Below are 25,716 nucleotides of genomic sequence, written 5' to 3' on the forward strand. Positions count from 1 at the left end.
TTAAAGCTTAATTCTGCAATTTAAAGGGTTTTTAATGGTTCTGAAATGGCAGCCTTTTCTAGTGTTTAAACAGCCTTTTATGAAAGGATGATATTGGATGATGGGATTTTTAAAATATGTTCTCTCCCACAAAATAAAATGTTGCAAACCTAATAATGGTCTTTATAAATTTTTTAAGGTTTTATTTTACTCGTATGAAAGAACCCAGCATCTAGAAACCATTGTCTGGCACTAAGGCTACAATTTGAAATCGGATTGTATACAAGCTAAGCTTGAGGAATATCTAGAACAACGATGTGCATTAGAAATAGACGTAAGCCACGTAGGTAACGTGAAATCTAGTCATCACGTTTTAAAAAGCAAAAGAAACAAGTGAAATTAATTTTAATAATACATTTTAACTCAGTACACCCAAATATGACCATTTTGACATACAGTGAGTACGATGAGCTATTCTACGTTCTTTTTCATACAAAGTCTTTGCAATCTTGCACATATTTCACACTCCAATGCCCAGTGGGTACCGCATTGGACAGTGCGGATCTGGACGAAGAGGGTGTCCGAGCCACATCTCACAACCCCGTCCAGGTAGGATTCAATCTGTTTCCCCTCATTTGAGAGAGCAAGTGTTCATCATCCTTGAAAAGTGTTCGATGGACACCTCGATGAACAGTGTTTTCACCCCCATGAACAGTGTTCATCGTCCCTGGGACTTTGGTAAACAAGGAGATACAGATGGGTATTTCCAATTCCAACATGTCAGAGCTCTCCACAGGCATCAGATGACTGTCCCCGGTGTCTCCCAGGACACCCTTCATGCAAGGCTCCCTGTTTGTGCCACTGGGGCTCCATATTCCAACTTCAGCCTTAGTGACTTGTTTGGTCTCTCTTCTCTGTATGATTGACCTTGCTCAGCTTAGAGCTCAGGAGTTCCCTCGAGCTGGTGTAACTCATAACTTGTCAAGCCGGGGACACTGTCCCCTCCGACTTCACCTCAGTGGGCGCCCACCTGCTTCCTCCCCCACGCATGCATCCACTCATTCTTCAGACCTGTGTTGTATGTCTTCTGTGCTAGGTTCTGAGGTCCCAACTACAAATGAGTCCTTGCCTTTGGTGCAGCCAATAGTAGAGGGGACAGATAAGTGAGTTCACAATGTTTGGTAATCAATTACGAAGATGTCCTAGGAGAGCACCTTGGAAAAGCCTGGGGAGATCAAGAATGCTTTCCAGGGAAAGTAACTTCCAAGCCAAGATTAGAAGAACAGAAAATTGCCTGACCTTGAAAGAGAGGAGAGTGCATTTCAGACACGGGGAGGGAGGCCATGCCTATAGAGGTCCATAGAAGAGTGGGTCAGGCAGAACGTGGCCGAAACTTGGAGCGTGCAGGGGAGGAGTCAGAAGTGGTGCTGGGTCACCAGGATAGGAAGCCGTGATTAGGGGTTTCAGCTTCATTTTGTGAGCAGTTAGGTAGCATTGAAACATGTTAAAAATTTGCAGTTTGGAAAGATCGTTTTAGCTGCAGCATGCTGGATAGATTGTAAGGGGATAAAGCTGGCTGGGAAGTTGCTGCGGTAATGCAGACAAGACATGATGGGAATGTGAAGAAACAGCCAGGTCATGAGATAAGTAAGAGGGATTGACAGGCCTAGGCCTTTAGTTAGGTTAGGGGGCTGGGGAGAGGCAGGATTCAAGAATATCTCTTGGGTTGGGGCACATCATAGATAGTGTGTTGGGGAACACAAAAGGCACAGCAGCCTTGGCCAAGGTGCTGAAGGCAGAGTGTAGGTGAAGAGGTCACCTCATGGGGACCTCCAAGGGAAGGTGCCCTTCAGGATTAGGAATAAGGTTGGGGTCATTATCAAATAGATAGGAAATTGAAGCCTTGGGGAAAAGTTGAGTAATCCAAAGAGAAGAAGACTGAGAAGAAGATGGTTTACTAGAATTTGCAGGGGACACTAGAATTTCAGATGAGGGAAAGAAGAGGAAAACCCAAAAGAGACAGCTTAAGGAGAGGATAGCCACACTAAGGTGATTTCACCAAAGCCAAGGGCAAAGAACCAAGTATTTAATAAAATGTGTGACCTTCCATGTCACATTTTACAGAGATAACAAGTAAAGCAAAGACTGAAAAGTTTCCATTAGTTTAGCGACATGGAGGAGCAGTAGAGATGTTGGTAGTGGGATTTGGTAGGGAGAAAGGGTAAGAGGGCACTGGAAGGCAGAGGTGGACAGAAACCCTATGTGGACTGGAGCCTGGGGTCATCTGATAAGGGCCCAATCTTGGTTCCTTGAAGGAAAGAGCAGGTTCAGTGGTAAGGCCCAGAAGATCCTCGCCGGACCACTAATAGCAGGGTGGCCTTGGGCAGGTCAGTTCACTGTTATGGGCCTCAGTTTCCTCATCGGTGAATAAAGAGGGAGCCGGAAGCAATGTGTTCTAAACCTGTGTCCCACACAGTCCTCCGTGTATATCCGGTAAACACGCACGTTCCCGCTATGTGTAAGGTACTGTGTGCTAGAAGAAAAGAAAAAATGCATGGGTGGGAGGGGGCAGGTTTTGAGGTCAAAGCTGGGTAAAAAGTAGGCTAGCAGGTCTCAGAACCTGTAACACGTTCATGTGTATTGGCCATCACCAGAAAGGTGATCTAGTAGTTTTCCAGTATTTCTCATTTGCCCAACTGACTTGACTTGTGCCAACTGTGCTCACAGACCACGTGTAGGCCTCTCCTGGAGACACTGTTCACCAGCTGGCAGTGTAGGGGGTGCCCAGCCAGATGCTGTCTGTGGTACTTTCTAGTGTTGCAGCAACTCAGGGGTTCGTCTGGAGTCAAGGAGAGAAAGGTCTTCCAGCTGCCAAGGGCTACAAAACAAAGTAGAAGCAGAGACTGGGCGTTTAGGGGAGTCTAGATATCATGGCTTCTTTTTTTTTCTTTGAGAGAGAGAGAGAGAGAATGCATAGGAGGGAGAGGAAGGGAGAATCCGAAGCTGACTCCACGCTGAGTGCAGAGCCTGATGCAGGGCTCGAGCCCATGACCGCGAGATCATGGCCTGACCCAAAACGAGGAGCTACCCAGGTGTTCGATATCATGGCCTTTTATATCATACTGCCCTCTTCCCCAGTTCGCATCCCAGTCTGTCAGCAGAGATGCTTGGGAGACTTCTTACATTGCCAGAAAAATGGGCTTGTAGCGCTATTTTCTGGAAACGCTGTTCTGATCTATGGGTTGCCGTTAATCTGATGGCAGAACTGCCCTCGAATGGTCAACATGTGGATTGTCTTAGAAATATGACGCCATAGGGAGTCGGTGGCTGAGAAATCCAGGGGGATATCCTGAGGAGGTAGAAATGAACTGCAGGTCCTGAGCTGGCGTCAACTCCCATCCATGGGAGAAGTGAGCAAAGAGACAATTTCTTAATGTATTGTATGGTTAATATTAAGGGAGTTGAATCATAAAGATTGGGACAAGCCCAAAAGGTACTACTGGAGAACTTTTCTGTGTGTGTAGGGTCCCCGGGCATCCATATCTAGCATCATCTTGGGGGATGGAGGCCACCAGAGGGTCCTGTAGGGGCTCTGGGAGGACCTTGTGGGGACAGCTACCAACTGCCCAAGAGGATTTACCATTGACCCCTGGGGACTGAGAAATGCTGCTGACCTTGTTTCTTCAGGTAGCTAAGGGGGCCTATATTCATTGTCTCTTGTTGCATAACAAATTACCCACAATTTAGTGGCTTAATAGGACATTTATCATCTCAGTTTCTGGGGGTCAGGCTTTCAGGCGTGGCTCAGGTGTGTCCTTGACCGCAGGCTCTCCCAGGCGGGAATCCAGGGGTCAGCTGGAGCTGCTGGCATCTGAGGGCAAAACCAGGCTGGACCCTCATCCCAGCTCCCTTGTGTGGTTCTGGGCAGGATTCCAGTCCTCACGAGCGATTGACCCGAGGCCGTGCTCACTCAGTTCCTAGCCATGTGGGACAGCCCCGCATGGCAGCTTGCTTCACCAGCGTGTATAAACCACAAGGATGGATGTCCTGGTCTTTCCTAACCTGATCACAGACGTGGCATCCCAACACTTTAGCTGTGTTCTGTTCCTGAGAAGCCACTCACCGGGGTCAGCCCATGCTCTGGGGGAGGGGACGACATGAGGACTTGGGAGTTGGAGGCCATCTGCTGCCCACCACAGTACCCGACCAGGCTTCAAGGCAGCTCATTCCCCAGCCCTGGCCCACGAACCCCCTTCCCAGCATAAAGGAATTTAATAATGCATTCAGCAATTAAAATGTGGCAGCACAATGGAGTAACAGATCTCACTGTTATTCTTAGTATCATTTATGAGATGCAGGATTTCTGTAATCCTAAATGAGGACAGCTGTTGAGGCAAGACCTAGGAGCACTCTATGTTTATGTGGATGAACAAATTAATCTGCATGTGAAATCCCAGTGAAATTGACATGAAATAAAAATTTCATGCCTTACAGTGTATCCGGGTTGCCCATGAAATGAGATTAAAAGGAATTTCTGATTCTGCCGTTGTCATACTTTTTATAACTGCTCGCATTTTTCTCTTCTAAAGACTCGAGTTTGAACCCAGAGGCCAGGTGCAGGTTTGGCATTTTGTACCTTTTGGCCATCTTCCTTCTCCGCTTGGCTGGGAGGCGGCTTCCTTACAGAGAACTGATTCGGGAATGTATTAGCTCTAAATGTATTAGCTCTCAGCTCTAAATACAGAACCTGTGATTCTCAATGCAGATAGCATGTTCGCTGTCCCTGTCCCAGGGCAGCTGACATTCTGGAAAGGTCCCTGGGTCTTGAGCTTTGCCCCCCTCATCCTTCTGCACACCCAGCTTTGGGGTGGGTGTTCGTGTCCTGGGGTCTGAGGGGAGGAGATGCTGGTCTCATCAAGGCTGGAGCCATGACATGGGGAGATGAGACGAAAGTGTGGGAGGGACAGAGGATGTGCCCCCATGCCCTTGCACCTGGAAATCCTCAAATTGTCACTCCCTCGGGGACAGACAGTGTTCTCCCAGGAAACGGGTCCCACCCCCATGCTATGCCTGTGTTTCTCTTGGCCCTTGTGTCCATAAAGCTTGGGAAATGGAACACACAGAGAAGACAGCCCATTCGTTCTCTCTGCCCGAGTCTGCCCTCGGCCACGTGGGCAGGACTGTAAGAGTCACGGTCACTAGCTGTTTAGAAATAGGTGTGCACGGTTTGTCCCTCCCCCGCCCAGGGCCTCATTGAAATCACACCTCTGCTGGCTGCATCCAGGCAGAAAGTGGGAGCCCCTGTCAGGATCTCCCAGTGGCGGCTCAGTCAGCCATTTCCCTGTCCTCCTCTAACTGCCCGGGAGCGGCATCCTGTCTGTCCCCTCTGGGCAGGTGGCTGCAACAGCTAGGTTCCAGAGCTCCGTAGAAACTGCTTCTTGGGTTGGTGACTTGAGTGGGGATACATGGGTCCGCAGGGCATAGGGCACACAGATGGGACTTAGCAGCAGCTGGAGGCTTTTGGATATCCTAGTGCTTGGAACAGTGCTGGCGTGGAGAGGTAGTGGCATGGTGACAAGGACAGCTAGCAGGCCTAGGTTCAAATCTCTGCACTGGCTATAAGTTACTTAACCTCCCTATGCCTCAGTCTCCTCCTGAGTGAGTCCATCAAGCAGTGGCCCGTCATAAGTTTGTAGTGAGCATTTAAATACACAAGGTGCCTGGCAGCAGGCGTCCCTAAGTAGTAGGGGTTTTTTTGTTTTTTATTTATTTATTTATTTGATGGGGGGGGAGAGAGAGCGAGCACATGCACCCATAAGCGGGGGTTGTATGCGGGGGGAGAGAGGGAGAGACAGAATCCCTGGCCAGCTCCACGCACAGCACGGAGCCGGACACAGGGCTTGATCTCCCTACCCCGAAATCATGACCTGAGTGGAAACCAAGAGCCGGATGCTTACCGACTGAGCTACCCAGGTGCCCCAGAAGTAGTAGTTTAAAAACATGATGGGGTGGAATTTTCATCACTGTAGACCAGGAGCTGAGGCTTAGAGAAGGGAGGTCACTGCCAAGCCCCTGAGTGGTAACACACCCAGGTGTCCCACCGCAGGCCTCTGTGATCTCCTTTACATTCTGCAGCATATCTGTGTGACCTTTGCCCTTTTCCTAACTGCCCTCTGTCTCCCCTCTGGGATGTCGGAGCCCCCCTCCAGGAGCCTCTCTTCTCGTATTTGGTGCCATTGTCAATTGTGGGGAAGTCCAGGGACCTGCCTTTCCATCAACATTTTGGTGACAATAATTATTATTATTATCTGAGTTCCGGGGTCTTCCTCTCCTTCACTCCTTCCCGTTTTGACTTTCCAGAGTCAAACAACAGATGTTTATAATTTATGGCCATGTCTTTTCTTCCATAAGGGTAGCATGCTGTAGGAGGAAGGTGTGTATCCAGGAGTCAGAGGACCTGGTTACCAGCCCCAGCAGGCCCACATGGGACCATCAGGAGCCTCTGTTACCCACTGATAATTTGGGGATGGTGATGAGATCATAACAATGCTTAGAGGCAGCTGTCCATTTCATGAGTTTCGGCAACAAAATAAAAGGCAGGTGCATGGGGCGCCTGGGTGACTCAGTTGGTTAAGCATCTGCCTTCGGCTCAGGTTGTGATCCCAGGGTCCTATGTCAGGCTCTGAGCTCAGCGGTGTGGAGTCTGCTTCTCTCTCTCCCTCTGCCCCTCCCTGCCTCCTTGTGTGCTCGCTGTCTCTCTTTTTCCCTCTCTCAAATAAATAAATAAAATAATGAATTTTTTAAAAAATCATGTGCACATTACATATCTATGGGAACTGACAGCGACCTTCACTTAGCATGTTTCTGACATGCCCGCCTTGGCACCTGTTGGAGTGTAGGGACAGGGTAGGGGTGGGTAGGGGAGCAGGGACTGATGATGGAGAGCTGGAAAGAGATGGAAGAGGAGGAAGTTCCTTCCTGCGCCTGGGGCTGGCGTCTCAGGAGCTCCAGGAAGTGACTCGGCCGGTAAGTGGTACTAAGCACTCAAAAAGTTGATGGTTCAGGAAGACACACCTGAACTTGGGGACATCGAGAGCCTCAGCTGAATTTTTCAGAAAGAAAAAAGAGAAGCACAGAACAAAAAAACTGCACTTGGGGAGTGAGCTCAGCGGAGCATATGTTATTCAGGAGGTCCTGGGGTCGTTGGGACAGCAGCCCCGGCGGACGGGTTGGCGTCAGTCTCCCCACACTGTGTGGTCCGCCTTTCCTCCTGGCTCTGTCCCCACCGCAATCTTTCCTGCTCGCTCGCTCTTCTCGCCAGTAAAACCCCTGAATCTTTAATAAATTATAAACATGCTTTCCTGTCCGTCTGCGGGCACCAGATCTCAGCATTGGCAGCTTTTGACATTCCCCCAGAGTCCTAATAGATCTTGCCATTTGATTAATCTTTTAGAACCTTCTCCCAGAGAGCCCAACCTCTGAGCCGACTCCTCACGGCGCCCAGTCTGAAGGATTTTTCTCCACCTCTTGGCCTTGTTGCTGCCAGTGCCAATGTCCCCAAGCAGGATGGTGGGGTGCTGGGATCGGGGGGCAGTTAGAAGTCACCGGACCTGGGTTCAGCTCGCCTGAGTCACTCTCCAGGTGTGTGACCCTGAGTGAGATTCAGAGCCCCCAGGTCCTCTTTTCTGGGGAGTGGAGGTTCTCAGAAGCTGTTTTGAGGGTCTGATGAGACAATGGAAACTCTGTGACCAGGATCAGAGGGAAGAATCCGTGAAGTCCCAGGAGCCGGGCTGCCTACACCATCGAGGTCAGAGCAGTGCCCTGCTGCCCACTCTCCTTGGGTATGCTGGAGTTCTTGGGGGGATCGCCACCCCCCAGATAGGAACCGCCCCCATCCTTTATCCTGCAGGAGGGGGGAGGGGAATGAGGTCCCAGAGCCTTATTGCCTGGCCTCCCGCCAGCATCTGTCACACCACCAAGTTCTGCCCAGTATAGGAGGTTGAAATGGGTCGTCTCCAAGGCCTCTTCCTTTTCGGAATCATGAGTTCATGGTTCTAGTCCCTAAGCACAGAACAGGGCATGGACGCTGGTTCAGCGCCCGGAGCCGTGCCAGTAAGAATTCTCGTGGCCATTTACTCGGCTTCTGTTAAACACCTCGCACGTTGTCTGCAGTCTGTGGTCTTCACAGAAAGCCTGTAAGAGAGGTATCTGTCTGCATTTTAGAGGTGACACACCGAGGCTCTGAGAAGGCAAATGATGTGCCCGAGGGCCCACAACACAGTTCTCGGCAGAGTCAGGGTTCAGACTGACATCACAGCCCAGCTTCCTTTCTCTAACACTGATGCTGGCTGCTTTGCTCTCCCTGCATTCTCGCACCGCTCGGGGCCTCTCAGGGCCCCTCGTCCTCTGTCAGGACAGAACCACCCAACGGGAGGAGTACTCTGCACATTTCAACTCTCTCTTGAAAATAACGGCCCCGACGGGTTTGTCAAGCTTGGACTATTCCCTAACAACATAGTAATAATCTAGGGGGAAAACTACGCAAGTTAAAAATTTCCAGAAGGAAGAATGGAGGCTCGGAAAGGTCAATTCAATGTCCAGCCACACAGTCGAGCTCATGCTGCAGGACGGTCTTTGTGGGGTTCTGTCACATCAACCATCTTTTTTTGGGGTCAGCTACAGTTAGAGCTTCTGATTCCTGTGCTCCCTTAAGCAGGAGAGCCCAGCCCCTGTCCTACAGATGAGCAGACAGCAAGCTGGAGAGGAGGTGCCTGGTCCATAGTCCCACAGCCGGTTGGTGGGGTATGACCCCCCAGCAAATATTCTTTTTTTTTAAATTTTTTTTAAATTGTTTATTTTTTTGACAGACAGAGATCACAAATAGGCAGAGAGGCAGGCAGAGAGAGAGAGGAAGGGAAGCAGGCTTCCCACTGAGCAGAGAGCCCGACATGGGGCTCGATTCCAGGACCCTGGGATCATGACCTGAGCCAAAGGCAGAGGACCCAACCCACTGAGCAACCCAGGCGCCCCAAATATTCTATGAACCCTCTCATGCGGCACTCAACCTGGGGGTCCAGAACCGTGCCTGGGTTGGGACACTGTACCCCATTTCTCTCTGTCCATCCCTACTTCACCCAGCACCTCCTTGTCCGTGAAGACTTCAGCAGCCCAGGCGGCGTCATGTCTGTGTCTCTGGTCTGCGGAAGCCCGTGTGTGCGTGCTGCTGGGTCATCGTACATTTACACACCTGCCTCCCCCAGCCGCATTGGCCAAGGCAGGAGAAATGGCCTCTGTCCCTGGAAGCTCTCTGAGTGGCTCCCACTACCGCCCTCCCGCACCAACTTGCTCTAAAGAACTTCCATCACCAAGGCTGGGGTTTGGGGTCCCTTGGCCATCCCCAAGGTAGTGCCCAGCACCTGAGCCTTGGCCCAGCCCTGCCAGTCGTGGTCTTGGGAGTCACTCGGGTCAGTCTTTCTTTTTGTCCCCTCTCTGACGGAGACGAGGAGGTCCTGCAAAGCTCTCAGCTTTATTACCTTCCTGGAAAAGACAGATGATCACCCCTCGTCTCCCTGACATCCACCTCCTTCCGTTCGGAGCTCACCATGCTCACTGCTGCCTCCCCCACTGCCTGGGCCTCCCAACCCCCTCCACGCCCTCACGGACCCTGTAGCACAGCAGCCGAGGGCCTCCCTCCCCACCCCATCAACGAAGTCCATCTCAACTAGCCTCCCGCCCTTCTCCCTCATTGCTCCTAATTTAAACTCAGGTCTCTATATAAAGATAGGCAAGTTCAAGACCTCTTCTCCCTGGGGGCCATGTCCAAGCATGGACATGGCCCCCTTCCTGTTTGATAACAGTTAGCAAATGCATATAAATCACCGCCAAGACTCAGTAGCTTAAAACCACAGGAATCGTTGCTTATCTTCATAGTATTTGTGGGTCCGGAGTTCTGGGAGGTCCGGCGTGGACCACTGGGACTACTGTCATCTGCTGGCTGGGCTAGAGTCGGGGGACTCCCTCCTGGGGTGGCTCATTCACGAGGCTGGCAAGTTGGTGGTGGCGGGGGCAAGAGGCCTCAGTTCTCCCACGCATGAGCATCTCTCCACGGGTCTGTTTGCGTGTCCTCGGCAGCTGGTTTCCCTCCAGGTGGCCAAAGCAGAGCCTGCACTGTTTCTACGAATTAGCCTTGGAGGTGTCACCCACGGTCACTTCCGTCATATTCTGTTGGTCATGGGAGCTAGCCCCGATTCAGTGAGGGACAGAACTAAGCAAGGCATGAGGACCAGTAGGTGAGATTCACTGGACGCCTTCGGGGATGCTGGTGGCCACACCTTCAAAAACCATCAGTTCTTAAGTCAGCAGCTGAGCTAGGAATGCATTTCCCAAATCTCTTTCTCCCTTTCCCCGTGAATGGGCATCTAGTATGCTGAACTCTTGTTCTGGGGACGTGGAGAGAGACAAGCACCCTTCCCTAGAGATAGGGAACTAGTTCCCTAGAACTCATAGTCAGGTGCGGAAGACTGTCCCATCTCCAAAAGTTCTAGAAGAGAGATCTCTACAGAATTACAGGAACACAAAGGACAGGTCATTGCTTATGTGGGGGGAATGTGGAAGGCCTTCACGGCAGGAGGGCCATTTGCTCTAGTTCTTGAAGGATGAGTAGGAGCTCATTAGGTGGAGAAAGGAGGAAGGACGCTGCTCCATACAGAAGTCCGAGGATGAGCAGTGAAAGAGAGTTCTGGAAGCATATGATGCTGCCACCAAGGGAGGTCTCAGGGGACTGTGATAGGGAGTTTGGACCTTCTGCATCAAGAGCCACGGAGGGCTTCTGGCCAGAGGAAGGCCTGCACATAGCTGTGTGGTGGACAGGATGTGAGGGTCAGGGGCAGAGGGTGGAGGCAGGAAGACCAGTCAATAGGTTGCCCCAGGGATGGGAACAACAGAACAGGAGTGGATTCTGGAGGGTTTTCATAGTAGAGGGAGCTCACAGGATGTGGTGAGGCATTGTCTCTGAGGGGGGCGGGGCACGGGGAAGGCCTGAAGTCATGGCTGAACCTTTCCACTATCTTTTCCCCTGGGCCTTCCTTTCCTAATTCTTGACTCCTGGCAGGTGACCCAAGCCCAGCTGTGCTCAGGCCCTGAGCACGAGGGCCCCGCTTTCTCTGTGCAAATTCTCCTGTTCAGTGTTTGCTTTTGGAGGAACGTGTTCAAGTCTCAGGGAGGCCAAAGGAACGTCAGGCTCGTTGGCCTAGGATTGAGATGAAGTGTTTTCAGCCACAGACTTCTTTGAGAATCCAGTGAAAACTATGAATCATCTTCTCAGAGAAAAACAAAACCAAACCACGAACAACCCACACATTTGCATACACTGCTTTGCAAACGGTATCAGCGGGCTCCCGGGGCCCTGGAAGTCCAGCCTTGGATCTCCAGACCCCCAAACTCAAAGCCCCGAGCCGAGGACAAAATTAGAAAATGAAGAGAAGAAACATTTGACTCCCCAAATGTCTGTTATTTACTTCCTCGTTTAATACCACTCCGCGTAATTGGACAGCCCCTGGAAGAGCTGGAAACAGGAGGAAGCACTTACCCAGGGATAGTCCCTGGTGGCACCAGCATCACTTGGCGGGTTTATTTTCATTATTATAGTAATTTTCGGGCTGCGGGCTACAATTTTCCCTTGCAGCGAGGTATTAAATTGAAATTACCCCAGATGTAATTGTCACACGAAATGATCCTGGACACGTGGAAATGAAAGCTTTTTCAAGATGGAGTTTTATTGTCTGTGCCAGGGTGTTAGGGCTCTGCCTGGTTAAACTTGCCAGATTTCCGCCTGTGTGGCAGGAGGTCAGGAGTCAGCATGGGGGGGATGGGCTGGAGCTGCTGGCCCAGGACACGGTGAAGCCTCTGTCGACCTGGATGGACACAGACCAGGGAGCAGAGCCCAAGACGTGGGGGAGGCTTGTTTTGGCCACTGGGAGCTCCTGTGCATGAACTCATCCCATGTTTATGTTCTATGTGCTAACTTAGCTTGGATCCAAGCCCAGGTTCCCCTGTGGAGGTGGGCAGTTTAGCTTCAGTCATTCTGGGCTCTCCCTGCTCTGGGGTCTTCACCTGTGCTGTGCAGCTGGGGTGGTCCCCCCAGACGCCAGGCCTCTGTCTGTATTGGGGGCGGCCGCAGTGTCCTTGGTTCCAGCCCTTTAGGTCTGCTTTGCCCCCAAGGCCTTATGTGTCCTCCTGCCTTTCCTCCCCCAGATGCACCCTGCTGGTCTACTGCGCTGACCTCCCCCCGACCAGCATCATCATCACCTTCCACAATGAGGCCCGCTCCACCCTGCTCAGAACCATCCGCAGGTAAGATGACCCTCCTCGTTGGCCACACTAGGCCCCTCCCTCAGGAGGGGGCCTGGCCCTGCTGGAAAAACATCGGGCATTTCTGACTCTGTGCCCATATTGTCTGACACACTCATGCATCCATTCTGTCAATCCCCGCACTCCTGTGGGGGCGGCGCATACCCTGTTTCATGGGGGAGAGACAGAGGCCCGCGGTGTTCAGTAGCTTGCCTCTCACTGGCAGCCACAGAGAACCTGGAGCTCTCACCCTTGACCATGGTACTAGACTGCCTCTGGAATGAGTTCTAACTCCCACAGCTGCCAAGGCTGCGGAGGCTGGTGAGGCTGAGTCCATACCCAACCCCAGCATCAGGCTGGGATTAGAACTTGCGTCTGCCAAGTGCCGCCTCTCCCAGCACCCACCTCACCACAGCTTCCCACATAGCCAGGAGCTGTGGTACACATCAGAGCAGCCTGAGGGCGGTGGCTGACCTTTGCTTTGCTGGCCATCTCCCTTCTGTTCCAGCCCCAGCCCCACTCTGCCTCTCCACCCGCCCTCAGTTCTGAGTCTGGGCCCCACTCTTGCTCTAACAGGTGCATCCTTCCTTCGGCCCATGGCCTGCATGAATCTGAGACATGCAAAAGTCGCAGCACTAGCTCCCAGCAGAACTCTCCTCAGAACACAGACCGGGCCCTGGGGGCTTGGCCCTGGGTGTTTCGGCTCCCCTTCTGCATACCATGTCCTTCTGTAACTCTGGAGCCCCCAAACCCCTCCTCCCCTCCCTCCATCTGTCCCCCCTTCCTCTTTTGGGTCTTGGACTTCATTGGCATCTCAGATGGTGGCAATGGTGACCATTAGTCATGAGGCCCCTGGTGTACAGACATGCCTGGGCTTATGCTCTCAGCTGGGGAGGGGGGAGTTTGCTGCTGTACCCAGTCTACAGCTGAGGAAACTGAGGCTCGGAGACACTAAATCAAAGCCTCCTGTTGCTCAGCTAATGGTGGTGAAGCTGGATTCAATCTCTTGCTCTCTGACCTCAGTTCTCAGCCGTCTCCATAGGCCAGGCTGGTCTCCGGGTGGTGGTCAGCAGCCCTGGTGTTGGGGCTGACCCTGGGACAGAGCACGTGCATACCTTCATGCCCCTAGGACACACGGCCTGCATGAGCCCATCCCTGTCTGATAGGCAGCACAGCACAGGGTCGCCTGATCCTACAGGGAGGGAGGGCCTAGAAGAGTACAGCCAAGCATGGCAAAATCTCTGGTCATTTCCATCACGAAGCCACACTTTCTTGTTCCTGGTTGGGGGCAGACAGGGAAGCTCCAGGTGGTGGGAGGGAGTCAGTAATAGGCTCACCCTGATGGCAGGCACCAAGTCTTGGGGGCCACCTGTCACTTACAATGAATGACCTCTGTGCAGTGTCTGTGCATCCCATGGAAATGCAGGGATGGACCTGCCCAAATGCACGTTGTTTCCCCCTGTCCACAGGGGCAGCTCTGTCTGCTGCCCAGATGTCCTTGGCAGCTGGCTGGCTCATTCCTTCTGCCAGCTCTTGCCCTGTCTGTCCTGCCTGCTGCATTCATCCCACCGGTCCAGAGATCCGCACCTGATTTCCCAAAAAGGCTTCAGATCTTAATGCGAAGATGTCTTGAGTCACTGTCGGGAGTCACCGTGAGCCTCACAGTAGATGAATAAAGTACCTTTTAGATTTGTAAACCTGAGCGGGGGTGTGTAGGGGCAGGGGTCTGGGGACCTCCGATTTACCTAGGTCTTTTCTGGTGTGGGGAGAGCGTGGTTCCTGGGCCGGGCAGGGTGAGCAGGTTGCACTGTCAGAGTTGACTGCTTTGACAAAATGCCAGACCACAGCACCACTGCCGTCATGGTCTGCCTGGGCATGAGGTAGTTTCTAGAACAGACTTAGGGCAGCCTCTGCCTTTCCCACCATGGTGGTTGTTCCACAAGGTCATGTCTGGGCATGTATGCCAGATGTTTCCATGAGGACACTATAGGAGCAGAGAGAGGCTCCTTGCCTTCTGGGCTGGCCTCTCTTCTTCCTTGCAGGAGTCCTCTGACACCACACACCTCCACCCCCTCAACACAAACACACACACACATTTAGGGCGTTCTTCTGGTCTCCTTACTGCCCATCTCAACTCTAACACTTAAGGCATTTTTCCCAGATGTCATCTTCAGGGAGCTCCTATAGGGCAAGGACTGGATCTTATTCATCTCTAAGTTCCCTGTGACTCAGTTGCCTGGTCAGGGAAATGGGAATCATGACCATAGCTACCGCACGGAGTTGCTTTGGGTTCAGCCAGCTAAGGGACTGACCACTGTGGCTAGCAGACATTAGCTATGTCCGTATCTGCACAGCGACTGGGCTTTCAAAAGCAAAGAGACTGTGGGTCCCTGGGATTCAGTCCTTCCTTTGCCACCTCCTAGCCGTGTGACCTTGTGTAGGTCACTGACACCATCCGTAAGGACGGGGATAAAAATATCTCAGATTTCCAGTGTTCACGGTTCTATCACATTTCCCACAAGAAGACATTACCTTAGGACGTTGGGGGTGTTTCAGGACCCCATGGAGCTCCCAGCCCCCCCCATATTTCCTATACAGGGTCACTTTAGCTGCTGCCCGTAGACTCATCCCTTCCATCTCTATCACATACTTTCCCTTCTCCTCCCGCCGCTCCTCCTTCTCTTTATAATTGTAATAATGATGCATTATAATAATGTTATTAATATTTTATATGTATGCTGAGCTTTATGGTCTCCAGAACACATTTCTTCTCACTTTAACTGCAGTCCCATCCGGAACCTGTGAAGTCAGGGGTGCATGAGGTGAATGGAGACCCCAGGGCACTGGGCTAGAAGGCACGGAAGCCAAGACTTGGGTTTCAGACTCCCTGGGGAGTGGGGGCGGGGACAGCTAAGGGCGCAGCCCCAGTGCCTCTGTCTGCCAGCCCGATGGGGGCTGCCCCGAGGCCTGGTGCACTGTGTTCTGAAAGGGGGCTTGAGGCCCATCAACACCATACTTTTTAGGAGGCCCCCAGGAAGTCCCAGGCCATACACCAAACTGGGTGCTTTGCCAGGAGAGCCCATGGACCTATTTCCCACCTCTGAGGAACTTCTGATATAAACCAGGCCCCCGGGCTCCGATCCAAGCATAATACACAAAAACCTTAGAATGAGGGGGGACCTGTGTGTGAACAGACAGGCTTTTCTCTCCTAAGCAGGGTAAAGGGGAATTTTAGCGGGGGAAGCAAGGAAGATGACTTCTAGAAATTTCCATGGCAGGTGTTATTTCCTTGGGATTCTCTGCCGTCCTCACACTCCCTATCCTGAGGCACAAATAAATTGGTAGCCCTGAGATGGGACTGAATGAGGATCACTTCCTCTCCTGTTGTCCCCAGTGCAAGGATCTTCTCTAAGGTATCCTCCATCTTTCATGTTCCAGAATTCTGATGGCTTTGCTGCCAGGCTCTCACAAAAAGGCGCTCAAGGGTAGGACTGAATGTACCTTCTCTTCTCCCTCCCTTCCCCCAGCACTTGGCCAAGCCTTCATCCCTCTGTTCATTCCTGCCCGAGCCCTCTTGCCCATTGAGCTTCTGAGTTAGCTGTGGGACTGGGGGCTGGAAGGGCACACATGGTGGCACTCAGAGCCAGCAGAAGCCTGATGGGGATGCTGACGGGGGGAGGAAAAGAGTCACAACCCAGATCAACGAGGGTACTTCTTTCACTTAAGGAGAGAGAAGACAAGCCCTGAGGAAAGGTTTATCTTGTCTGGTACTGCAGGGGGTCCCTGTGTATATGTGAGACCCAAGGCTTTCCCCTTCCTTTTGGGGCATCCTTCAACCTGCACACCCCCGTGGGGCCTCTAGAGCTTGTGCAATTGATCTCCTTATATCCCAAATCTCCTTACCATTGCTGTTTTGTAAAACTACCCTGGATTTCAAGGAGCAATGTCTTAGATTAAGGTGGATAAGAAATGGGACCCTGGAGCCAGATTTGCCTGCTCTGCTACCAACCATGTGACCCTGGACAAGCTCCTTGACCTCTCTGCCTCAGTTTCCTTTTCTATAAAACAAGAGCTACTGATAACTGCCTCACATGGTGATGGGGAAGAGTGAGTTCAGGTGGGTAAAGGCCTTGATGCAGCACATGGCACAGAGGGAGCCTGTGCAAGTGACAGCAGGTGTCATGATGGCCCTCCAGCCTGGGTAGGCAGCCGCCTTGTGTGGTTCTCCGACCGGAGCCCACATCAGAAAGCCCTGAAGCTTCCCATCCCCCATATGCTAACTCAGTAAGTCCAGAGTAGGGCCCAAGCACTTGCCTTTCTAACGAGTCCCTGGGTGACGTAGACGCTGCTGGCCCCGGGATCACCCTTTGAGAACCAGAATCTTCCTTATTATCCATACGCAGATTCTGAAAGCAGCCACGGGGCCAAGCTCAGCGCTCAGCACCTTCCACGCAGCTGAGGAAGTTGGGTGCTGCAGGTTCAGTAGCTAAGTACCTAAGCACCTTGGCACTGAAGCTCTCGAGCCGGCGTGGGTAGCGTACTTGACCCCAAGTCATCCGGGCTGCAGAGCGCCCAAACTCAACTGCCAGCCGGGCCCCAGGTCTTCATTCCGCTGGTATTTATGGAGCAGTTGATAAACCCAGCCCGCATAGAGCACCTCGGAGTTCACAAAGCAATTTCAAATGCATTTCCTCATTTCAGACGCACAAAAGCCTGTGAAGTAGGTCAAGTATTAATATCGCCTGCCTTTACAAGGAAAATGTAATTACAGATGAAAACGAAGGCTAGGAGCAGCCTGGCGTCTTGTTCGGGATGGCGGACCGCCGGGCCTCCCACGCTGCTCACACGGCCGTGCCCGCCGCCCTCCCCCCCACCCGGGAGGCTCCGTGTGGGCCCTGCCGCGTGGGCACGGCCGCAGCGAAGTGGAAGGTGAAGGTCGGTGCTGGCTGCACAGCCCCTCTCTGGCAGAGAAGTGAGCTGTGGCAAGGGAGGCTCTGTTCTAGAACAGTTCCCAGGCAGAGTGGGCCCCGGGTACACCAGTGAGGCGAGTACTCACTCCCAGGCTGAGGCTGTCACGAAAGGGCATGGAGCGAGAGGCTTATCCGAAGCTGGAGAAAAGGGAGGGTTGGCTCGGTGGCAGAGGGGCTAGTGAAGCGTCCTGGCGGACAAACTGGGGACAGCAGCGTTGGGAGGGGGAGCACAGAGCAACCAGAGGCGGGGTGGTGGGAGTGGCAGTGGATGTGCTGAAGGAGGGCCCTGGGGGGGCACCATCTGGGGCCAGGCCAGCGCCCCTGGGCTACACTTGACCTTCCTCCTCCAGCCACCCCAGGAGCCCAGAACACCTGCCCTTCGCAGGCCCTCCCAGTCCAGACCCATGTTCCTGGAGCCCCCCGCGCTCACTCCAATTGCTCTGATTAGAGGAGCAAAAACAAGCCAGGTGTTACCAGGAAATGGTCTAATTAGCACTTAGTGCTGACGATTTCTGGGTTGTTTTCTTTTTTAAACCCTGGACATTTTTTATTCGCTAATCATCTCTCAGTTCAACCAGCACAGAGCTGCACACGATTTACCTTTTGATGTTCACAGAAGAGAACTCTTGAATTTCAAAGAGCCGGCAGGGATTTGGGGGGAATCGCATGCAGAAGCTGCAGCCTTAATCAAACCTCATTAGAGGCTATTCTTCAAGCAGGTTTTCCCTCTCTTGGTGCCTCCCTCCCTACCCCCTTTCCCTGTCTGATTACAGGACTGGTTATTGGGTCGGTGTGTGTTTTCTTTGGGACTCTCAATTGATCCCATGTGGTGAGGGTCTCCTCCCATCACCGCCTGCCCCTTCCTGTCCCCACCTCCCAACAGCAGAGCTCAGGGCTTGGAGTCAGGGTTCCTCTCCCACCTTATACTAGTTGCCATGGTGAGAATTAAGGCTTCATAAATAAAAGTAGCTCCAGGCAAAGTTCTCCTCCTGGAGTCTCTGCACCCTGCTTAGATAGGGAGGCTAACCAGAAACAGGGCTCAGATCTGCCCTCCTGAGGGAACTCACAGCACGTCCACCAGCAGCACCACGTGAACCCCTCTCCGACCCGCACAGGGCCATGGGTACCCCACAGTGAGTGGTGTGGCCCCGGAAGTTGTCTGAGGAACTATACAGTCCGGGGGTCTTTGGAAGTGGGTTACAGCCCCCTTTGGGAGACCCCAAAGGAACATGGAAACCCAGCCTCGCCCTGGGAGTCCAGATCCGCAGCCCAGGCCAGCACATGAAGTCAATCCCAAGATCTTTCATTCCTGCCACCCCAAAATAGCAGTAATTGCCGCTTCGAGCCAGACATGGTGCTGAATCCTCTAGAAACAGTTTCTCTCCAATTCTCCCAACAGCCCGGTGAAGTAGGTACGGATGTTCTTATCCCCGTTTTACAGATGGGGCTTCTTACTACATGAAACGGTAACTAGCCTCAGATCACACAGCTTGTAAGAAGGAGCTCCTAGACAGTGGGCTGCTGGCAGGCAGAGAGGACACCCCTTTGTTCCTCATGGACCCAGTGCTGAGCGCGTAGGAGGTGGGCACTACACATCCCTGGAGGGAGTGATGGGCCACGGCTCTGGGCTGGCCTCTGGCAGCACAGAGAGTCCTGACAGGGACCCTGCCCCCAGGGACACGACCGTCCCTGTGGGGCCAGCAAACCAGCCCTCAGAGTCTGGCACGATGAAGGCCGCGGGAAGAGGAAAGAGTCAGTGCTCGCTAAGTAGCAGGTGGCTGTGGGGGAGGGGTGCATTGAACCGGTCCTTGTGGCACAGGAGGGGCATTGCAGACCATGGCATCGAGGGAGACAGGGGGCCCCATTAGGAACAAGCAGGATGCCACCGGACGAGGGTCCTGGGCATGAGGAGGCTGCCAACGGGGGCCATGGCCACACGGTGAAGAGCGAGCGTGCTGAGGGTTTGGGCGGGGCTGGTGGGGAGCCACTGTGCAGGCTCTGTCAGCTGGTCTGTCTGCGTTAGTGAGGGAAGTCTCACCATGAGCCATCCGATCGAGCCTTCGAAGGCTCACTCCAGAGTTCCTGCGAGGACAGCCCGGTCAGGTCAAGGCTGCTGCAAAATGTGGGGCAGAAGTTGACCGCGGCAGAGGTGGATGAGGTGGAAGTGGTTTGAGTGACCTTCTCTCATAGACGGGCAGGTCTGGGTCACTGACCTGGTACGGGGTTTGGGCCAGTGGCGGGGGAGGGCAGTCACTGAGGATGACTCCTGGGTTCCCGTCTCGGCATGGGGCACCCGCGGCCGCACTCACTAGGAGGAGCCAGGGTCATGTCCCAGGGGTTCGCGGGTGAGCCGTGTGACAGCATGAGCCCTTTGGGCTTCCCTGAGTTTTCATTCCTCAAATACAATGGTGTCTGGGTAAAGCTCAGTTAATACAGGCATTTGCTGCTAGACGTCATAATTATCTCCCTCCTTCCGCCTTGCAGCGTGTTAAACCGCACGCCAATGAATCTGATCCAGGAGATCATATTAGTGGATGACTTCAGCAATGACCGTAAGTAGCTTTGCCCCCTTGCTCTGTAGATGCAAGTTTCTGCTCCTGCGTAACAGGCAGAGGCCAGGCCACCGGTTCTCCGGGGAGGGGGGAAAGCCTGGGTTTATAGCACGTGTGGAAGACTTTGAGTGTCCATCAGGGGCTCAGGAGGGAGACAAACCTTACATTTTAAAAACAATGTCTTGGATTCCCAGTTGCGAGTCTTTGAGGACTTACACAGTAGATTTAGTTGATCCTTGATTGGGTTGGTGTGTGTGTGTGCGTATGTGTGTCATTGTCACCTAACCTACATTCCTGGACATGGAAACCTTTGGAGGATTGACCCTGGGACCTAGAGCCCAGAGCAATTTCTATCGCTAGAGGTTCCTGACTTGTATCTGTGGTCATCTGCTAGCTTGATCGCAGCCAGAAATACCCTCTCCTTTCATTCTTGTGAAGGGCTGGGTGTGCTCCACAGGAGAGAGGCTAAGGCTGGTAGACCAGTGAAGTGAAACCAATATGGTGGCATCCCAGTATGCAGTTCAGAGGGTTGATAAATCCAGCAAGGGATGGGGTAAGCAGGCAAGCCAGAGATAGATCTGGGGTGATTCCTAAGATGGGGTCTCCTCCTGCCCATCCTGGCACATTCCCCTGAATGGGGAGAGTTAGGCAAGCTCTGTGTGATGGGGCACAGTGGACAGATCACTCAACAGATAAGGTCTCCAGTATCAGAAGTCCACGATCAAAAAGGAAACTCCAACATTCATCTCATCCATTATGTGGTCTCCCAGCAGTTTTTGCTAGACCCCACTAGAGTGAGCCGGACTCTGGTCTCATATTTTTAATGGTCTATGGAAAAGGAAAAGAGTCTCCAGGTGACCATACCATACCAGGTGTCCCCATCAGGAAGTGCTTCCTAGTAAGCACACAGGTGCTGCTGTGGGACTGACCTGCTCCAAAGAGGGCCCCTTGCGGTCGCTTTGCACAGAGTGGGCCACATTGCATATGGATAGAAGTGGTGGGTCAGCCTCATCCCAAACCCACAACCATGCTGGCATCGGGACAGGGCTCTGTGGTTGGGAGCAGGGATGGCAGGCTGGGTTGCCTTGCCTAATCTTCGGGTTCACATCGCTCCTGCGAGTCCCGGGGCATTCACGCCACATAACCTTCTGTCTTCGCAGCTGAGGACTGCTTACAGCTCATCAAGTTGCCCAAGGTGAAGTGCATACGCAATAGCGAGCGGCAAGGTGGGTCTGTGCAGAGGGGCGTGAGTGGGGTGGGGATTGGGGGTGTGTGTCCAGCTGTGTGTTCAGCATGCAGGGGCTGTCCTTTGGCTCCTCCGTGAACTCTCTGGAAGACAGAAGGACGGGGCACCCACGTGCCTGTTTGTCCCTACCACAGGTCTGGTCCGGTCCCGGATCCGGGGTGCTAATGTGGCCAAGGGCACCACTCTGACTTTCCTGGACAGCCATTGCGAGGTGAACAGGGACTGGCTCCAGCCGTTGCTGCACAGAGTCAAAGAGGTGAGTGGGGCAGACTGAGGGTCAGAGGCTGTGTCCCCACCTTCTCTAGGCTCTCTCAAGCCCATACTTCACATATGCCCCCACCCAGGCCCTCTGGGAGGGGCATGAGACTCATCGCTGGCCCCATGTTATATAGATGGAGACACTGAGATCCACGGTCACACAGCAGGCAGTGGTGGGGCAAAGTTGGGGACCTGTTTCCTTTTCATGCTGTCACCCGCGGCAGGCCTGTGAGTAGGGCTAATGGTAGCTGCTGATACGTGACGCCTGCAGCTTCCTGGGTGAGAGAACTACCCAGGAACTATTTCTCCCAGACAATAGAATGTTCCAGAAAGGGAGCCCTGATGAGTGCCTTTTGTGACAAGGAGGCAGCGGAGTTAACTGGTTCTTGTCCCCAATTCCTGAGGCTTCTGTCTTCCCTCCACCCATGCATCACCCTTGCCCGGAGGCTGAGGCAGGTGGACGGGATGCTGAGAAACCTGAGCTCCTGGCCTCTGCCTGCCCTTAAATTGCTCCAGAATTCTGCATGCTTCCTCTCTCCATTCTCAGTCACTCCTTTTGAAAGTGAAAAAAACCTTAATGTTCCCCATTCGTTCGATATTCCACAAAGACCGTCCACCCCTGTCCTGATCTAGAGAAGGCGCTGTGTTGTAGGAGCCTAGCATTTGGGCTGTTGCTGTCCTCCCTGAGTTTCTGACTCCTGAGGCTGCTCTGTGAAGTACGAGGCCGGGTATTTTTCAGATACCCGTCTCGCAAATGAGGACACGGCGTGGGGGGAGTGGTGTGACTTGGGCTGATTTTTCCTGACGGGCACCACGCACACCAGAGCCCCCACACCGTCTCCCCTGAGGTGTGGTGATTTCCTCCTGGCTCTCTGCGGCAGCTACCCTGCTTCCCCCGCTCCCCCCCCCCGCCCCGCAAAATGACAGCATTGACCAAAGAATCCCTGTGTGTGAACCACTCAGAGAAGTGGGAAATCCTTCCCGACTCCGTTCTGGTGAGAGAACCTCGGTGGGTGTGCAGAGCTCTCACACGGTGGCCCAGACGAGATCCCACGGGATCACCTGCCCTGAGATTGAGAGGGACACTTAGTGCTCTTTAGGAAAATCCTCTCTTCCCCTCCTTCTGCCACAATCCAGGTGAAGAGGTCTGCATTGAGAAATAGATTAGGAACAGACCATTTAGTTGAAGGGCTGTGCCTGGCCCTGGAGCCCCTTCCAGATCTTCCCCTCTCTGTGTCCCAGAGGGGCGGGGCGCTGGGGGTGGGGCGGAAAGTGCCAGCCCTCCGTCACGTGGTTGGTCCATGCCCCCCACCCCGGAACAGTCGCCTCATTAGCATAAACTCAGGTCTGGTGAGAGAGGATTGCCGTGGATCACACAGATGCCCCGTCACCCCATCACTCACGAAATCCCAAAGGTTTCAGAAGCTCTTGTTTGATGAACCACAAACAAAGACCACATGGAGATTTTGTCTTGTATCGCAACATCACGGTATATACCACATTGTTAATTTTTTTAATTCGAGTATTGTTAGCATACAGTGTTCTATTAGTTTCAGGTGTACCACATGGTGACTCAACAGTTCTATCTGTTGATCACTGCTCATCCCAACAGGTGTGCTCCAAATCCCCTTCACCTGTGTCACCCATCCTCCCCCCCCCCCCCAACCCACCTTCCCCTCTGGTGGCCATCAGTTTGTTCCCGGCAGCTAAAGGTCTGTCTCTTGGTTTTTCTCTCTCTCTCCTTTTTCCTCCCTTTGCTCATTTGTTTTATTTTTTAAATTCCACATGTGAGTGAAATCACACGGCATTTGACTTTCTCTGACTGACTTATTTCACTTAGTGTTATACTAAGATCCATCCATGATGTTGCAAATGGCAAGGTTTCATTTTTTTGTGGCTGAGTACTATTCCACTGGATCTATCTCTCTCTCTCTCTCTCCACCACATCTTCTTTATCCATTCAGCAGTTGGTGGCCACTTGGGCTGCTTCCACAGTTTGGCTATTGTAGATAATGCTGCAATAAACATAGGGGTGCATGTATCCCTTTGAATTAGTGTTTCTGTATTTTGGAGCGTAAATACATGGTGGTGGATGGCCAACAGACACATGAAAAAGTGCTCTACATCGCTCGGCATCAGGGAAATACAAATCAAAACCACAATGAGATACCACCTCACACCAGTCAGAATGGCTAAAATTAACAAGTTAGGAAATGACAGATGCTGGCGAGGATGCGGAGAAAGGGGAACCCTCCTACACTGCTGGTGGGAATGCAAGCTGGTGCAACCACTCTGGAAAACAGCATGGAGGTTCCTCAAAAAGTTGAAAATAGAGCTACCCTATGACCCAGCAATTGCACTGCTGGGTATTTACCCTAAAGATACAAACGTAGTGATCCGAAGGGGCACGTGCACCCGAATGTTTATAGCAGCAATATCCACAATAGCCAAACTATGGAAAGAACCTAGATGTCCATCAACAGATGAATGGATAAAGAAGATGTGGTATAGATCTACAATGGAATACTATGCAGCCATCAAAAGAAATGAAATCTTGCCATTTGCGATGATGTGAATGGAACTAGAGGGTATCATGCTTAGTGAAATAAGTCAATCGGGGAAAGACAACTATCATATGATCTCCCTGATGTGAGGAAGTGGAGATGCAACATGAGGGGTTTGAGGTGTAGGAAAAGAATAAATGAAACAAGATGGGATCGGGAGGGAGACAAACCATAAGTAACTCTTAATCTCACAAAACAAATTGAGGGTTACTGGGGGTAGGGGGGTAGGGAGAGGGGGGTGGGGTTATAGACATTGGGGAGGGTATGTGCTATGGTGAGTGCTGTGAAGTGTGTAAACCTGGCGATTCACAGACCTGTACCCTTGGGGATAAAAATACATTATATGTTTATAAAAAAATTAAATTAAAAAAAATACATGGTGGTGTGATGACTGATTGTAGGGTAGCTCCATTTTTAGTTTTTCGAGGAACCTCCATACTGTTTCCCAGAGAGGCTGCACCAGCTTGCATTCCCACCAACAGTGCACGAGGCTTCCTACTTCTCCACATCCTCTCCAACAGTTGCTCCTTGCCTTGTTGATTGTAGCCATTCTCACAGCTGTGGAATTGTATCTCATTGTGGTTTTGATTTGCATTTGCTCGATGATGAGTGATGCTGAGCATCTTTTCACGTGTCTGTTGTTCATTCGTACGTCTTTTTTGGAGAAATGTCTGCTTGGGTCCTCTGCCCATTTTTTAATTGATTGTTTTTTGTTTTTTTGTTTGTTTGTTTGTTTTTTGGTATTGAGTTTTATAAGTTCTTTATATATTTTGGAGACTAACTATCAGATAGGTCGTTTGCAAATGTATTCTCTCATTCAGTGGCTTATATTTTAGTTTGGTTGATTGTTTCCTTCCCTGTGCAGAAGCTTTTATATTTTGATGTAGTTCCAGTAGTTTATTTTGGCTTTTGTTTCCCTGGCCTCAGGAGACGTATCTAGAAAGAAGTTGTCCGATGTCGCAGAAATTACTGCCTGAATACCACAGTTTGTTTACGCATTCCTCTGCTAATAGACATTTTGGGTTGTTTCCACCTTTTTACTCTTGTGAATAGCACTGCTGTGAACATTAGTATGTAAGTTTAAGTACCAGTTTAAGAACTGCTCCCAGTTCTTTGAGGTCCATCCCAATGAGCGTATGATGGGGTCATGTGGCAGTTCAGGGTTTGACCTTTAGGACACCTGCCTCCCCCCACACCCCCGCCAGCTGATGTGGCCCTGCGGGATATGTTGGGGAGACTTGCTTTCCTCGGACAGCCTTAATGAAGCTTGTATCTTCTTCCTCCGTGTGAGTGCTCCTTGCAGTCCAGTGCTCCTGTGGGAGGCATTTGGCTCCACAGTAGGGCTCACCCTCCCAGGCTGAGTTCCCGGTCCCCACTACTGTCTGACCTAAAGCTTTGGTAGCAGAGGACTGGTTGGACAGACCTGGGGCTATGGTTGGACTCTGCCCCTTGCAGGGGCCACAGCAGCCTCTGTGGGCTGCGGAGGTTTTTATCAGATGCTGACTCCTGTTGATGGAACATTCAACTGAGACTTCCCCTTCAGGACAGGGATGTGGGCGTGTGTCAGCCTGTGTTAACACGTGCCTTTGTGTCTTGTCTCAGAGTAAAACGTGATTTGTCTTGTAAGTGGAAGTGGAAATTTTAAGCTGTAATTGGACTTTGGGATTTTCAAAAATAGAAAAAGATAAGAAAGAGCTCGGTTTGGGCTGTCAGAAGCCGTCCTCAGCTGGTCTTGTCCGCATGGAACCCTCTCGACGTCCCGTTTCTTCCCTTCAGTTACTCGATGATACTTGAAACAA

At 52.1% G+C, this 25,716-nt stretch overlaps 1 protein-coding gene across 1 annotated transcript in view; it reads left to right on the top strand.

Annotated features, from left to right (window-relative positions):
- The window catches only part of GALNT14 (polypeptide N-acetylgalactosaminyltransferase 14), a 208,349-nt gene that overhangs the window by 150,389 nt on the left and 32,244 nt on the right, over nt 1-25,716 (top strand). The window contains exons 3-6 of the mRNA XM_080814691.1: nt 12,232-12,330; nt 19,782-19,849; nt 21,010-21,075; nt 21,230-21,351. Coding sequence (XP_080670817.1) covers nt 12,232-12,330; nt 19,782-19,849; nt 21,010-21,075; nt 21,230-21,351 — 355 coding nt within the window. The remainder of the gene's footprint in view (nt 1-12,231; nt 12,331-19,781; nt 19,850-21,009; nt 21,076-21,229; nt 21,352-25,716) is intronic.

Source organism: Martes martes (assembly GCF_963455335.1).
Source record: "Martes martes genome assembly, chromosome: 9".
Taxonomy (NCBI): Eukaryota; Metazoa; Chordata; class Mammalia; order Carnivora; family Mustelidae; genus Martes; species Martes martes.